Genomic DNA, 15926 nt, shown 5'->3' on the forward strand with positions numbered 1-15926 from the left:
GGGCACCACCTTGGTGGAGGCTGTCGCACTGTGTGGTACAGATACGTGGGGTTCGGTTATGCACAGGCCCGTTAAGACTGCATCGCTAGCAAAAGGTACCATCCTCCGTCCTTTCATGGATGGAGCCATGAGGAAGCGTTCGCCTTGCTGACAAGCAACCAGCTCCAACATTAGCTACGCTTCATACAATGCTTGGCATTTTCTCTCAGCCAAAAGACTTCACTCCCCACCCCTCCCTTCTTTTCCATCCTGAAGGCAGAAACGGTTTCTCCTTTTACGGACCTGCCAGGCAGCCACCACTGCCGCAGCCTGCAGTTTTTGTCCGTGTTCTGCCAGAACCTGCTGAGCGGCAAAAAGATCAGTGGGGATTCGTTTTTTAACCCTGCTCTTTCCCAGAGGACACAAGCTGGCCCCCTGGCAAAAAGGGACGAAGAAACAACTCCTTAGCTCCTTTCTTTGGTTGTTTTTAGGGGAAACGACAGCGTCCCCTACATCAGAACATCGGGGCGTGTGGCCACCTTCTCACCCAAAGAGGCCATGTCAAAGAGGAGCTGACACAAGAGATTTTGCGGCCTGAGGTGGAGCCAGAAAATGACTTCTCAACCCTGCTCAAGGTGCAAAATACCTCTGGTGATGAACAGAAAGGGTTGGCTTTAAGGGAACATTTCTTTATTTCAGACTGGGAATAATAATCCACGCTTCTATCTATGACCCTTCTTCTTCCCATAGAAATGAAGGTAGAGCTGAGGTTATAAAATCTTGGCTATAAAATACAGTACATCCTACTAGTTTATGCTCCCTCCCTCTCTCTCTCTCTCTCTCCCTCTCTCTCTCTCTCTCTCTCTCTCTCTCTCTCTCTCTCTCTCACACACACACACACACACACACATTTTTGCTGCGTTTCCCCAGGAAGAATGACTTGTGAACCCTGATCCTATTAATGTTGTGTGGGGGTGGGGTGGCTGCTACATCCCCACCCCAACGTCTGCTCCACCATCTTCCTTCCTCAGCACCTGTGGGCAGCATGGCAGTTTAGGGGGTTCAGGGCAGGCCACATGGCTCACACAGCTCTGCCCCCCCCAACACCTTGTTGGTGCTCTGTGCCCCCGCAAGCATCTGCCACCTGAGATTGCTGCCTCACTTCACCTCATAATAGGGCTGGCCCTGCTGGTGGGTTGCAATGGGGAGAGGCTAATGGACTCGAGTTTCCTGACTTTAGACTTCCAACCCTTTTCCTTGTTTCCTGACAAAGGGTTTTGTAATCACAGAAATCACTGCCTGGCTCATTGCAGCTCTGCTTCAAACCTATAGATCAGGACTGCTCCTACGCAGCGCCCACTTTCAAGAACACCTCCAACCCATCACCCATTTGGGCATCTCCCAGCCCTAGAGACATTTTTGCCCCTGAAGTAAACATTAAAGATGGCACCTTCCACAACCACTTTTGTGGTGGATGGATGGATGAGCAAAGACAGCACTTCGGGTTGAGTCTGTTGCTTAAACTTGCCCGAAGTCACCCAGTGATTGAGAAGGCATGGCACCCAGAAGAGACGGGGCTCAGGCAGGGGTTGGGGACTGGTGTCCTCCGGATATTGCTGGACTTTAGCTCCATCACCCTTGAAGTTGAAGTCCATCATCTGGAGAATTGCGGTTCCTACCCCTGGCCTCAGGGTGATATTCTATAGACCAGGGGTAAATAGAAGCTATATCTGGATCTGGGTGATCACCCTCTCTGGGTGATCTGCAGTAGAACAGCTGGGATTTCTGACTAACAATTGTTTAATAATAGCAGCACCAAAATTACTCCCCTCCTCCTTAAATTACACTGCTGAGATGAAGAAATCTCAGAAGTTAAAATGTGGATTTTTGTGTGTAAGGATTGTGAACCCCATTCAGTTCTCGTACGCAAACAAGTTCCTGGACTCGGAATTCCTTAATGCGAAGCGTATGTCTTTTTGGTGGATCTCATGGCTCTGGTAAAGAATCAAAGTAGATCCCTGTACACCACATGGGCTCCCAAGTGTTCCCTTCCTGATGTCTGCCTGTTCTGATATAAGGAGCTATGACCTTCTCCCCGCACCCTCCGTTCCTCATAGCTGTGTGGTCCCTCCACCCACACTTCAGAGGAGGCAGGAATCGTGAGGCAGTGGGGGAGGAAAGCAAAGGTCAAATTCCTGCACATCCAATATCGTATTTTCCCCAAAGTCTTGCTGTTTTGCCCCAGGCCATAAATGCACAAGCATTCAGCACTGCATGGTTTGGCAAGATCCCACCAGCCATTTAACACTTCAGGGCAGGAATTCGCCTCCCTGGTCAGATTACAGGATGATCAGGGGTCTGGAAACAAAGCCCTATGAGGAGAGACTGAAAGAACCGGGCATGTTCAGCCTGGAGAAGAGAAGATTGAGGGGAGACATGAGAGCACTCTTCAAATACTTAAAAGGTTGTCACACAGAGGAGGGCCAGGATCTCTTCTCGTTCATCCCAGAGTTCAGGACGCAGAATAATGGGCTCAAGTTACAGGAAGCCAGATTCCGGCAGGACATCAGGAAAAACTTCCTGACTGTTAGAGCAGTACGACAATGGAACCAACGTCCTAGGGAGGTTGTGGGCTCTCCCACACATGGAGGAGGCCTCAGGTGATGAGCACAGTATGCAAGCAGGTTCATACCATGAAAGGCACTCTAACAGGTGTTGTGGTCCTAAGCCGTGTAAGGCTTTACCGGTCAAAACCAGCACATCGTAGTGGGCTCAGAAACACACAAGCAGCACCCGTAGGTGAAAAGACACCAACAGAAAACAGCTTTGTATTTGAAGAAACCAGCTTACCAGAGGTTGCAGTTATCTCTGTAGGTCACACCTGCTGTGAACTTTTGTCCATTGTGGATGCAGGCTGAGAAAGAAGGAGGCAAGGAAGAAATTGAGATGAGAAACTGAGTGCACACGGACCCACATCTACAGCAAGAAGGCTCCTATTCGCACAGGGGTGTGCATAGGGCAGAACTTGCTTCTGAAGTCTTGTCCATTGTTATGGCTGCTGGGAGACCACCTGCACACCTTGGCCAGCTCCTTTAGGGATCTGACTGGTTCTGCCTGAAACCCAGAGCGGATTCGTCACCCCACTGAAGTTGGGCCTTGGATCACTCCTATAGAGTTCTGACTGGTTCTGCCTGAAACCCAAAGCAGATTCACCACCCCACTGACATCGGAGCCACCGGCCTCCACGGTTTACCTCCACCATGTTCTGCTTGTATCTTCAGCCAAACAAAACCCGAGTTCACAGCTCTTGGAACATCTTGCTGTCAGTACTGTAGTGGAGTCAGGATTCACAGGGCTACAGCCTCGGCATGGGTTTTTCATGATCAGGGACGCTGACATCATCGGTGCCCCCCCCACCGAATTCCCTGTTTCCCCAGAGCTTAGCTGCCATCCTCACACTAGCTGGATGGAGGGGGATGCATTTTTGTAGCAACGTTCAATTGCCCCATGTTGTAATGTAATATATTTGGAGGTAACTTCATCTGGGCTGGGCAATGATGCACCGTTCACTTTATAAATTACCTGCTCCTAGCAGACAAAAACTCCTAGATGAGATCTGTTGATATGGATCCACACAGCTACCTACAATTCTGTGGTCTAATTGGGGTGTATATTTATGGGGGATTGTTATGATGAGCACCTACACTTCCGAATGTAACACTATACCACTGCTTGCCATTTGAGGAGGGGAGGCGTGTTGCAGGGAGGGGGGGAGGGGGAGGGACCCACACACTGATTTAATTCGTTACCTCCCACCCCCTGGCTCTGCAGTGACTTACAGTTTAGAATGTAGACATGGAAAGTATGGGAGAGATTCCACCCTTTTAACCTCTCCAGGGTGATTGAAATTTGTAGAGGGCAAACATTATAAAATCAAGTTTCGTTTTGTTCAACGGGAGTCATGCTCCTAATCACGGGGTTTGGACTGAGAGGACAGGGCCAGCGTTTGGTTTCAGCCAAGGCTCGTCCCCAGAATATATTTTCAATGCCTGGAAAACGTGAAGGGGTGGAATGAGCCGTAGGGTCAGCAATGCAGCAGCATATGTTTTGCCTGGAGAAGGTCTTGGGTTCGAAGGAATTAAAATAATCCCAGGCAACAAGTCTGGGAAATAACATTTTCTGAGACCCTGGGGAGCTGTGTCAGATAAGCCAATGGCCAGACGGAGTATAAGACAGCTTCCAATGACGACGACGATGATAGATAGATATTGGATCTAACAGCCATGCAACGCAGTGGAGGCTCCCATGTCAGTGGGGCTGTGAATCCGCTCAGGGTTTCTGTCAGAACCAGTCAGAGCACTAAAGGAGCTACCTTGGAGAGCTCCTTTAGAGCAATGACTGGTTCGGACTGAAACCCGGAGCGGATTCACAGCCCCACTGACATGGGAGCCCCCATCCTCCACTGATGCAATACGACTTCAGCTCACGTGATGGGACTTCCCTGTCTTCTCCTTCTCCCTGTAGCCTTCCCACATGAGCTCCCCAAATCTGCACCCCTGAGAGTCCCCTGAACCTCAGGAGAAGATTTTTGGGGAGGCACCTGTGAGAGGCTGCAAGGAGGAAAATCCATTCTGCCTGCAGCTTCCGCCCACTGGCAGAAAGACACCGTTGGATACAATCTAAAGCTTGTACATCTGAGCATGTCAAAAGTGCACCACTGACAAACAATAGCCCCTCCATACTCTGAGATCATGGAAGAGGCTTCTGGGGCAAGTGTCAGCGCTGCTGGTTTTAGAAATTAAGCCCTAGAAAGAAAGAGCACGTTTGGGCAGAAAGGAGTGTTTCTACTTCCCCTGCACATCCAGTTTTGCCAGGGTTAATATTTTAAGCTCAGAGAAAAGCCAGAGTGCTGGGGGAAAGCTGAAGGCAGCCCCCTCACCCTTCCTGGGGCAGGCCCAGGAGAAAGGCAGCTATTGTGTGGAAGCAAGAAAATCACATTTTCCTTAAAGGGGGTCAGAGGGGACGCGCAGCTGCAGAGGAAGTGACAGCAACCAGAGTAGAACGCGAAGGACTGGAGCTGTTCTAAATGCACATCTGTAGGTTGATTCAGGGACCCAGAATCTGCAGGCAGATTCACCCATGAACCCCCCCCCCCCAGTCAACCAATAATCATACACTGCCTCTGGACGTGCGGGTTTCATTCATTCATTCACTATTTATTTATTTATTTATTGAATTTATATCTTAAGGAACCCAACGCATCATACATAATCAACCTCCTCTCCCATTTTTTCCTCTCAACAACCCTGTGAGGTAGGCTGGGCTGAGAGACTGTGGCTGGCCCAATGTCACCCAGTGAGCTTCCATGGCCGAGTGGGGACTAGAACCCGGATCTCCCGACTCCTAGCCCAACACTCTTGCCACTACGCCACACTGGCTCTCATTCAGCTGTCATAGTTCCTCCTCCTCCTCCAAGAATATGTCCAAACATAACCCTCATTGCCACACCTTGTGGCAGTGAATGCCACAAATTAACCATGGTTGAAATCCCAGGAGCCCTGGGAAAGTGTCCCAGTGGTCATAGGACGTGGCAGATCTCTCTTTCGGCCAATGGAGGGGAGGGAATCTGCAGGGAGAGAAAGAGGTCAGCCCTCACAAGCCCCCTCCCTGTTGCAGGAATGGGAACCTTCCCCCACCCTCAGCGAGGGAGAAAAGCCATGCAGCCACTCACACAGAAACATGCAGTCACCGACCACACTTATCACCTGTCTACTGACCCATGGGCAGTGACTCCGCTCTGGGCTTCAGTCAGGACCAGGCAGCACTCTAAAGGAGTTCTGCTTCACACCTTGGACAGCTCCTTTAGAGGTCTGACTGGCTCCCACAGAAACCCATACCGGAGTCACTGCCCCACTGACATCAGAGCCACCAGCCTCCACTGTACTGATCTACAATACAGCCCACCAGTAACCCACCTTTCTGCACAGGGAACGGGGGGTCGATACCCAAGCAGTACTCCCAGAAATCGGGGCAGCAGTCGGAGATGGTGCGGTTGCAGAACAGGTCGCAGTAGCAAATGGTATCGAGGTAGGGCACCGTGCAGGCGTCGTTTCTCCCCGGGCAGCAGGCGTTGTGCCGCTCACAGTAAGAGCCCCCGGCGTCCCGTATGCCTCGTTCGTGCAATCCTGGAGCCAGCTCCCTCCGCATGCGCGACGCCCGGGCAGCGAGAGTCTCATCTGCCAACAGCAAGATGGTCAAGACCGTCCCCAAGAACTTCATCCTGTCTCTTGATTTTCTGACACCTACAAGTTCCAGAGAAGAATGAAAAGACACAGAATCACAAATCTCTTGACTTACGTCCTCCAAGAACTGCTGAGCACAGGGTTCAGGACAGGAAAGGACTAGAGATGTGAAGGCCCAGAAAAAGAAAAAGAAAAACAGAAAAATTCGGGGGGGGGGGGGGCGGGAAACGTTCCCCTTTATTTTCTTGAAGCCTTTTTGGGGGAATTCTGAAAAATTGAAAAAAAAATGAAGAAAAATGGATTATGGAATGCTTTGAGTTTAGCATGATGAACAAAATGTTTAAGACAAGGTGTTCAGATATTTACTTCTCCAAATGATTTCTAAAAACTATGTACAGTATTAGATTATTACAATTTCTGTGCACCAAGGACAAGCAAGTCCTGGGTTGCAAACCTAGACAACAACTCTCAAATGCAAGAGCAAGATGCATTTCTGCCTCTAGGGGGCAGCACTGCCACTGAAGCAGAGACTGAAACTGATAGTGATGGCTATAGCTCAGGAAATGAGTGATAAAATTTTATGCATATTCATTGAACCTTGGTTGTCTCCCCCCCCCCCCCATTTTTCTCAGTTCTTTTTAGGGGAGTGGGTGCTTTATGTCTGCTTGACACTGTGAAGGACTAGTGGAGACATAAATAATTTTCTTTGTTACTAATGTTGATGTTTTTAAAATTGTTTTTTGCTTGTTCCTCATAAACTGGCAAAACCAAAGAGGTTCCTCACAGTTGATGAAGCTAAGCAGGTCTAGGCCTGGTCAGTTTCTGGAAGGGTGACTAACCTTGTACATTGATTCCTGCATTGAGCATGGGGTTGGACTGGATGGTCTTGTAGGCCCCTTCCAACTCTTAATACTCTATGATAGTTCAGGAGCTTGTAGCTCCATTTGTTACAAAAAAAAAGAGTAAAAACTTTTTTAAAAAAAAGTAAATTCAATTTGTAATAATTGTTTGAATACACTGTACTTTTAATATACCAAACGTAATATTTTTTTTGCCAAACCAACTTGGACTTAATTACATTTTATGTTCTTAAAGTAACAAAGTGACTTTCAATCTATAAAACGTGCTAATATGGCTTTTTCCCAATTCTTCTGAAAATGTCCATTTTTTTCTGAAAAAGAACTGGGGAAAAACGTTTTTTCCCCATGGTTTCAAAATTTACGGAAATGTTACATCTCTAGAAAGGCCATGTGCACGTCTAAGAGAAATTGTGCAACTCTAATGGAAGCTCAAGCATTTCCCCCCAAACTGGATCCTCCAGATTTTGTGTGAATTTCACTTTAGGTGGATAGTGGTAGATCAAGGGCCGGACTCGGCTGTAGAGCCCCCAAATGCTGTAGGGCTGACTTACCACCTGTTGGAAGTGAAGCAACACAGGTGAGCATCTACAGAGAGGGCCTCCATAAGCAGTGGAAGATGGTGGCTCCGATGTCAATGGAGCGGCGATTCCACTCTGGATTTCAATCAGAACCAGTCAGTACCTTGGATAGGTCCTGTGCACGTCTAAGAGAAATTGTGCAACTCTAATGGAAACTCAAGCATTTCCGCCCAAACTGGATCCTCCAGATTTTGTGTGAATTCCCTACTGACATCAGGGCAAAAAGCCGCCACCTGCCCATAAGACCTTTAAGTCCAGAGTCTGAAATTAACTAACTCCACTAGGTAGACAGCAACATAGAATCATAGAATAGCAGAGTTGGAAGGGGCCTACAAGACCATCGAGTCCAACCCCCTGCTCAATGCAGGAATCCGCCCTAAAGCATCCCTGACAGATGCTTGTCCAGCTGCCTCTTGAAGGCCTCTAGTGTGGGAGAGCCCACAACTTCCCTAGGTAACGGATTCCATTGTCGTACTGCTCTAACAGTCAGGAAGTTTTTCCTGATGTCCAGCTGGAATCTGGCTTCCTTTAACTTGAGCCCGTTATTCCGTGTCCTGCACTCTGGGAGACTCAAGAAGAGATCCTGGCTCTCCTCTGTGTGGAGGAGGAACATGGGGGAACGTCTTAGGAAACGCCACTCGGCTTAATAATAGACAGTGCAGGGAGGCCTCCGTTTAGTTTTGAGCACCACTGCGTGGACAGATATTTCATGGGTGACTGACCCACGGATCCAGTAGCAGCAGCCGGCCAAAACACACCAATCGTTTCTGTTACATCCTCTGAGTTATCTGTCCCCACCGTGTCCCCTGAGCCCAGACCTAGCCAGCAATCAGCTGCCAGGAATGTAATTCAGGACACTTTCCTGTTTACGCAGACTTCAGGATGGAAAAAGAAAGCAAACGGGTAACAAACAGCCTTGAACTTGCAGGTTGAAAGCTCAGCAACCTGTCAAACTGGGAGGCAAAGAGAGGCCCAGTTCATTCCACGGCCTTACGGCCTCTTCTGATGCGACCAGGAATGGATGTGCTACCCCAAACTATTTATATCACACTGTCGTATTATTCTTCCTCTAAGGAGCTCAGAGCAGAACATTTAGCTTCACCCACAACCCTGCAAGGTAGGTTAGGCTAAGAGACAGTGACTTGCTCTGGCTCACCCAGAGAGTTTGACACCTAAATAGGGAATTGAATTCCATCTCCGTTATCATTGCTCTATCCCGATTCTTCTTCAGCTGCATCGTAACTAAGGTTTGGGATGGGTTACAACTAAAAGCTAATTGATATCCATGCTGGATATCGCACTGAGGGCCCTTTTCACACATTCTAGGGCACGTTGCTCACAGGCTGGGCTGCCCACCTCCTCACCGCTCAATGACGAGCCCCAGGTAAGCCTCCCTCCCTGACAAGTGGATGCATCAAAATGCAGGTGTTTTGCCTCTGGTTTTTAGATTTATTTGTTCTTAAAGTGCCTGAGCGAATCAGAAGTCTGAAAATAATACACAGCTAGGAGCCCAAATCATTGTTTCAGACTGGAGTTGGGGGACAGGTTGAGTCATTGTATCTCTCATTGTAGAAGTCAAGCACCAAACGCTGGCATTTACTGTGCCAAAGAGCCCGGGGAGAGGGAGAGAGAGAGAGAGAGAGAGAGAGAGAGAGAGAGACTCTCTGCCGTTATTAGGACTTTGCTGGCATCTCCTCTGCACGCACAGCCCACACTGCCCTGTTCATGCCACCTGGAGTTTAGACACCTCCTATGATCTCAGACTTCAGCAATGCAATACGTTCTCTATTCTCGGCAGCCGCAATCTCAGGAGGATGGGACGCGAGGTCAAAAGGCAAAGAAGGAATTTGGGCCCCTTTCCCTGGCCACCTCTGCTTTGCCCTTCTGCATCCTCAGAGGTAGGGCTGAGCTTCGTTTTGATGAACTGCCACCCTCTGACCTCCTTTGGCAAAGTCCAAAGAAACTCATGCGATGCCATTCATCAAGCCGAGGAGGAGGAGGAGGAGGAGGAGGAGCATTCAGCTGCAGGCCAGCTGGGCTGCACACGGATGACAATGGTTTATCTCCCCTGAACTGCGCTGTCTTACTGTGTGACTGTGCAGCTATGGGGGGGTTCCAACCCAGAGATGGATGCATTTCAAATGGAAACTTGCGTGTGTAGAGGTGGGGTGGGGGGAGATCTCAAAAGACAGTGTTGAACGACCGGCGAATCGCCTGTCTGTTTTATACAAGACACAGGGTAAAATCCGACATGAGTCCTACTTAGAGTAGACCCACTGAAATGAATGAGACATAACTTAAAGTCCCATTAATTTCAGTGAGTCTACTCTCAATAGGACTTGTGTCGGATTTTACCCACACATTGCCACAGTCTGGTCAAGGGTTGCTTGCGGATCGTTAATGCCTCCCGCCCAGCTACACAGGATGAGAGGATATCCACACCCCGGGTGCCACCCCAAACACAAACATTTAGAAGCATGTTCTAAATGTAACAGACAGTGATTAAATATATAACCCTTTCTTGGTGCACCTTTATTTAAACATGTTGCTGATAAGGGGTCCACCAGCCCCTCTGGTTTGTTTGGGAGCCTTTTTCAGTCTTCCCAGCCTTCTGCACAAACAAAACACAGACGTTCCAGGCAGGAGAGAGAAATCTCTAACCGGCGTATGGTCAGAAACACCCTTTCACTCGAGATCTCTTAAACCACAATAAGTGCCCAGCCCTTGTTTCGGTCTCCTGCTACAGCAGGCTCCCCCCTCCCCCCCCCCCGCTGCTTCCTCAAACGATTATTTTTTGTTGTTGTCAAAAGTAGGGCTACTTGTGCAGTAAAACTGACGCTGGACAGGATTTCATGGAGAGACCAAAGTGCCCCGAAGCGAACCCCGTCAGGTGCAGTGGCTTGGTCACCTGTATCACCCCAGCAAGCACCCAGGAGGGCATCTCCACAGGAGTGTTGCAGGGCACTTAAAAGATTTGGGGCCCAGGCCTGAAAAGTCAAACCTGCATAACATTTGCATATGCTAATTTATAACTATATATGCAGATTCAGAAATAATTACTGAGATTGATTTAAATTTCACAGAAGGCAAAGACGGCCAAATGATTTCAGCCAACCAATTAATTTCTCACCCGAAATAAATTATTTAATTAATCTGAACCCCGCACCAGATCATCCCAAATCAGTAGTGCCTCTTCAGTTACAATGAATTTGCAATTGTGGGGAGGGGGGGGGGAATCCAGAAGAGAGGGGGGAGAGAGAGGGAGAGAGGCCAGCAGGTTTTTTCAGATAAATTTACACTCACACGTAAAAATGGTAGTGTTTGCAATCAAAACAGAATTTCAGAAATTTTGCAGAGTGCTATTCCAAAAGTACTCTGTGTGTACCCTCTCTCCTCCACAAACAGCTGAAATCCCTCTCCCCCAGCATGGCAGTTAAGCCAAGAAAAAAGCTTCCACTGGGACAAACGGCTGCTCAGGGCTCTGGGACACAGACGTAGGGCTGGGGACCCCTGGGCCCAGGGCTACCAACGCCCCGGTTGCCTGTATCAGAAGAAACCCAAACACCTAAGGAAGCAAGTGGCTAAACTATCCTCCACGCTCATGCAGCAGGTTGAAACAAGACCGGCTCATGCAGCAATTGCGGTGCGCACCATGGGGGCGGGGGGGGGGGGGGAGGCAGCAGCCACAAGAACGCATGCACACATCAATGAACAAATGCAGGCAAAACCTCTACGCAGGATTAGAAAAAGGAATTCTCTCTACAGTAAAATGCCCTTATAACATTTGCATTTATTAATTCAGATGTTGGTTCATATTAGGCTTAGTCCGACACTGGCTGCATGAAGGTATATTCTACGTCTATTAACAACAAGGTTTCTCTTATAACTAATTCTGAATATATAATAATCTGAATTACAGGTGATTATTGATTGATTTCTGTCACCCTGAAGAAATATCAAAACATGCCGGGCCTTTTTATATACCCACAGCTGTTCTCCCAATCCCTTTCCCCCAGAGTGAGGGGCCTGCCCGCATCTTCTTTCGCACCCACTGCATGCATCAAAGCTGACGCCACAGCCCAGCCCAGCAGGTCTCTTTAGCTGCCACCAGACGCTTCGTTTCACGGATTCTGGAGTCGTTCCAGTTTTACCCCACCCGTCTCCCAGGGAGCTCAGGGGTTCTCCCCCCTCCCCTCCCCACCCCACTCCGCCCCGCATACCTTTGATCCTCACACCAACCCTGTGAGGTAGGTCAGGCCGGCCCATGGAGCCTTGGGGCTGCAGGGGCATTTGAACCCCCGCCCAGCGCTAACCCAGGCACACACCCCGGGCTCGTAGGGTCCCCCTGGCCGCCCCGATTTCTCCCCTGAAGAAGCACGCCAAGCGCCGCCGCGCGTCTCACGCCCACCCCGACCACGCCGCTTACCGGCCGCGGGAGCGGGAGAGAAGGGAGGCCCGCGCCGTGACCGGAGCTCCCCGTCCCAGCCCCACCAGAAGCCAGCGGCGCTCGGTCTGCTGCAGGGCTCCGCTTTCTGTCCTCCGGGAGATGGAGTCGCGCGAACCTCCGAAGGAACGGCCCGAGGGGGCGGGCGGCGGCGGCGGCATACCAGCCAGGCCGACCCCCGAAGCATCGCAGTCAGCCTAGAGGTCCGCGGGGGACCGAGCGGGCAAAAATGCGGGGGTGAGGGGGTGGGCGCGTTCCTCTGGTTCGCGGGCCCTCCGCCGACAAAGGGGCAAACTTTTTTTTTTCTATTGGTGTTACTGTTTGCTAAAAAAGTTGGGGGGGGCAGAAAAACTTACACCACCACCCCTTAGCTACAAGCACGTGCAGGCGGAGCCTGCAAGGAAAGGCTGTAGTCCTACCTGGGGCTTGCTGGCGAGGAGGAGGAGGAGGCCTCCGCGGGAGGGATCAGCTGCTGGTGGTGCCGGTGGTGGCGGAGGAAGAGGCCGGCCGAGCAAACTCCGCCGTCGCAGCCGCAGCGCGCGAGCGTCTCGGGCTCCCTCTCGCCTGGTGCGACTCTTTTATGCAGCGCTGCCCCGACGCGGCGCAAGCGGCGCGACTCTCTCTCTCCCCCCCCCCCCCGATGGCCCGTTCGCTCAGCCCTGTTTGAGGCAGGGGCGACGGGAGGAGGGAAAGAGAGCGGGCTTGTGGGCGCCCGCCTGCTGACCAAGCTTTTGTGGGGGTGCGTGGGGTGGGGACCGAGGGCAGGCCCGGAGCTAGCCTAAACGTTCGGGGGGGGGGGGCTCCCAAAAAGTAGGGGAGCGGAATTCCTCTGCTTTGCAGGCCTTTTAAGGACAACATTGTAAACTTTTTTTTTTTAAAGTATTTATTTCTAAGCAAAAATGGGCAGTGAAAATTTAGGGGCGTGGGGCAGGCTCCCCCTAGCCCATCCCTGGCTACAAGCTGGAGGGGGGGAGGACAGATGAGAAGGGAGGGTCTTACTGAAGTCCAGCCTAGGTATGAGAGGCAAGTTTAAAAACTTTAAGGAGAGCGCTGCTGGGTCAGAACAGGCCCTACTGGCATAGGCGTTTGCAGCACATTTCATTAGGTGGTTCGGCCAGGGATATTTTTTTTAAGGTAAACATTGATTGAATATACAGTAATAAAGGCCTTTTTTCATTCATCAAACAAACGAAATAAACGAAATCTGAAGTAAACTGTATTTTTTTAATTAACAAATAATCTGTACTGCACTGTTGTAATTATTTGATTGGGACTGAAGTAGAGGGGCACTAATTTTACTGTACTTATTGTCTTTAAATATGGTTAAATATCCCACAGTTACCTTGCTATTCTATTTCTACAATTCTTTTTCTCCTGTCTTTTTTTTCATCCTCTCTTCGTTTTCAGGCTGCATCCTATGCACATTTACCTCAGAGTAAGTTTGATTGATCTCAGTGGGGCTTACTTCTGAGTAGACGTACATAGGATTGTGCTGCAGCTCTGTTTTAAAGTGCCACAAGATACACACGTACCATGTTTACCAAAAGAACGGCTTGAAAAAGGGGGGTTGGACACCCTAAAATAAGCAAGGGCAGATAGGAATTGTTTTAGCAAGCATTCTGAAAAAGGTGCCACTGAATGAACCCTCCTTAGCCAGGAGGTCTGGGGGGGCATTGCAGTTCTCCCCCCTTCCCCCTTTCTTTTCTCTTGCTGGAGTCCAGACTGGGGTGGGCGGTGAGGCAGCGATGAGGAGAGAAGGCACGTAAACAGATAGCTTCTCTCTCTCTCTCTCTCTTTCTTTCTCCCAAACTTTACAGTATGAGAGGAGGGCAGCAGCTCTGAAGGGGAGAGGGCCCCAATCCGGAGCTCCGGGCAATCTTACTACTTACAGAAACAGTCCTCTCCTGGGCTCCTCCACATACTGCTTCCTGGCCCCAGCGTGGCTGCTGCTCCCACCTTGTCCAGCAACTGTCACGAGAGGTCAGGCAGAGCAGCTGGGAGCAGGGAGCGGCTGAGTGAGTGAGTGAAAGAGCGAGCAAGTGGGCAACCCTTTGAACCTGTTGTCCGCACGCCAATGCCTGCTGGGTCAGTCCATCTAGACCAGCATTCTGTTCGCACAGTGGCCAATGAGCTGCCCATGGGAAACCCACCAGCAGGACATGAGTGCAACACCACCCTTCTGCCCATGTTCCCCAGCAACTGGTGTACATAGATAGACTGCTTCGGATCTTGGACTTAGCACATAACCATCAGGGCTAGTAGCCATTGATAGCCTTTTCCTTCAGGAATTTGCCTGATCCCCTTTTAAAGCCATCCAGATTGGTGGCCACCACTGCCTGAAGTATCTATCCTGGATAGCTTCTTTAGAGCTCTGATTGAAACCCAGAGCCCAGATTCACCACCCCACTGGCATCAGAGCCACCGGCCTCCATTGGGGCAGGGATTGCAGATACTGTAAATTGTATAGATCAACTCCAGAGGACGGAGGTAGCAAGAGAGGGCGGTTGCTGCTGAGCTCTGTTGTTGTTGTTGCAGTTGCTGTTGCTATCATAATTTCTATACTGCCCAATAGCCAAAACTGTCTGGGTGCTTCACAACAATTCAACACAGGGGGGGAAAACTACAACACTGAAACATTATACAATATTACAACATCATAATAAAACATAGTCTAAAGTTGCTGGACAATTATTATTATTTTTTAAAAAAACAGTTTAACTAGCTAAAAGCATTTTTATTAAATTTCAATAACAGACCAGTTCAAGACAGCGGACTGAAGTACCCCATCATGTGCCATGAAATGCCTGGGAGTCGAGGGTGGGCTTAACTTGGTGCTGAAAAGATGACCACGTTGGTGCCAGGCGGGCCTCAGCTGGGAGCTCATGCCATACTCCGGGGCCACCACTGACCTTATGAACTTCTGCATGGTGTAGGAAGAGTGGATAGATCCCCCTGCCCGCTTCCTTTCTCAGAATCCTAAAATTCAGAGGCATCCACTCAAACTGGTAGTAGGTTGAGGACAGATACGAGGAACTTCTTAACATCATACACAATTAATTCACCGTTAACTACCTCTGAGTGCCAGGTGTGCAGGATCAAAGGGCAGGGGAGGACTCTATGCCCTGCTTCTCCAATGTTGAAACAGCATGCTGAGCTAAATGGACCCCTCATCTGATCCAGCAGTACTATTCCCTTGTCCTTATAGGATAGATGAAGAGCTGCGTGTATGCTGCAATTCCATGGGAGCCCCAACAACAACAACACACACACAAAGTGCGAGAATGCAAAATTAGATGCAACATTCAGCTTCCTGGGAATCTCAGATTTCATGATCATTATTTTTTTAAAAAGGCAATCCAAGTTTCTAGCCCCTGTGACTGCAAGAGTCTGCTTGAAGTGTGTGGGAGGCCTGTCGAAATTTCAGAAGAAAGGAAGTATACAAAAATGCCAAATAAGATCTGAATGGCAGCCAGTATGGTGCTGTGGTCAGAGTTAGACTTAAATGTAGGAGACTCCTCTTCAAAACCCCACTTAGCATAAAGTTTACTTGGTGCATAAAGCTTCCTTTCTCTCTGCCTGGCCTACTTCACCAGGGTAGTTGTGAAGAAAAGTAAGATACAAATGTGATAGATTAGTGTATAAGAATAAGTGTGGTGAGGTTCATGGTTTATTTATTTATTTATTATTACATTTCTATACCGCCCAATAGCCGGAGCTCTCTGGGCGGTTCACAAAAATTAAAAACATTCAAAGTATAAAATAACAGTATAAAACCATAATATAAAATACAATATATAAGCTCAACCAGATAAAAATAGCAGCA

At 49.4% G+C, this 15926-nt stretch overlaps 1 protein-coding gene across 2 annotated transcripts in view; it reads right to left on the bottom strand.

The window, feature by feature from the left end:
* TINAGL1 (tubulointerstitial nephritis antigen like 1) overlaps nucleotides 1-12614 on the bottom strand; it is a 46712-nt gene extending 34098 nt beyond the window's left edge. Inside the window, exons 1-3 of one of the 2 annotated variants that reach the window (XM_063140508.1) lie at nucleotides 12523-12614; nucleotides 5955-6281; nucleotides 2830-2893 (exon numbers count right to left, since the gene is read on the bottom strand). In XM_063140508.1, coding sequence (XP_062996578.1) covers nucleotides 2830-2893; nucleotides 5955-6258 — 368 coding nt within the window. In that variant the 5' untranslated portion in view covers nucleotides 6259-6281; nucleotides 12523-12614. Of the gene's footprint in view, nucleotides 1-2829; nucleotides 2894-5954; nucleotides 6282-8381; nucleotides 8436-12522 lie in introns of those variants that run through there. The other variant, XM_063140509.1, reaches the window with a different exon arrangement.
* Nucleotides 12615-15926: the final 3312 nt, after the last annotated feature.

Source organism: Elgaria multicarinata, chromosome 13 (genome assembly GCF_023053635.1).
Source record: "Elgaria multicarinata webbii isolate HBS135686 ecotype San Diego chromosome 13, rElgMul1.1.pri, whole genome shotgun sequence".
Classification (NCBI taxonomy): Eukaryota; Metazoa; Chordata; class Lepidosauria; order Squamata; family Anguidae; genus Elgaria; species Elgaria multicarinata.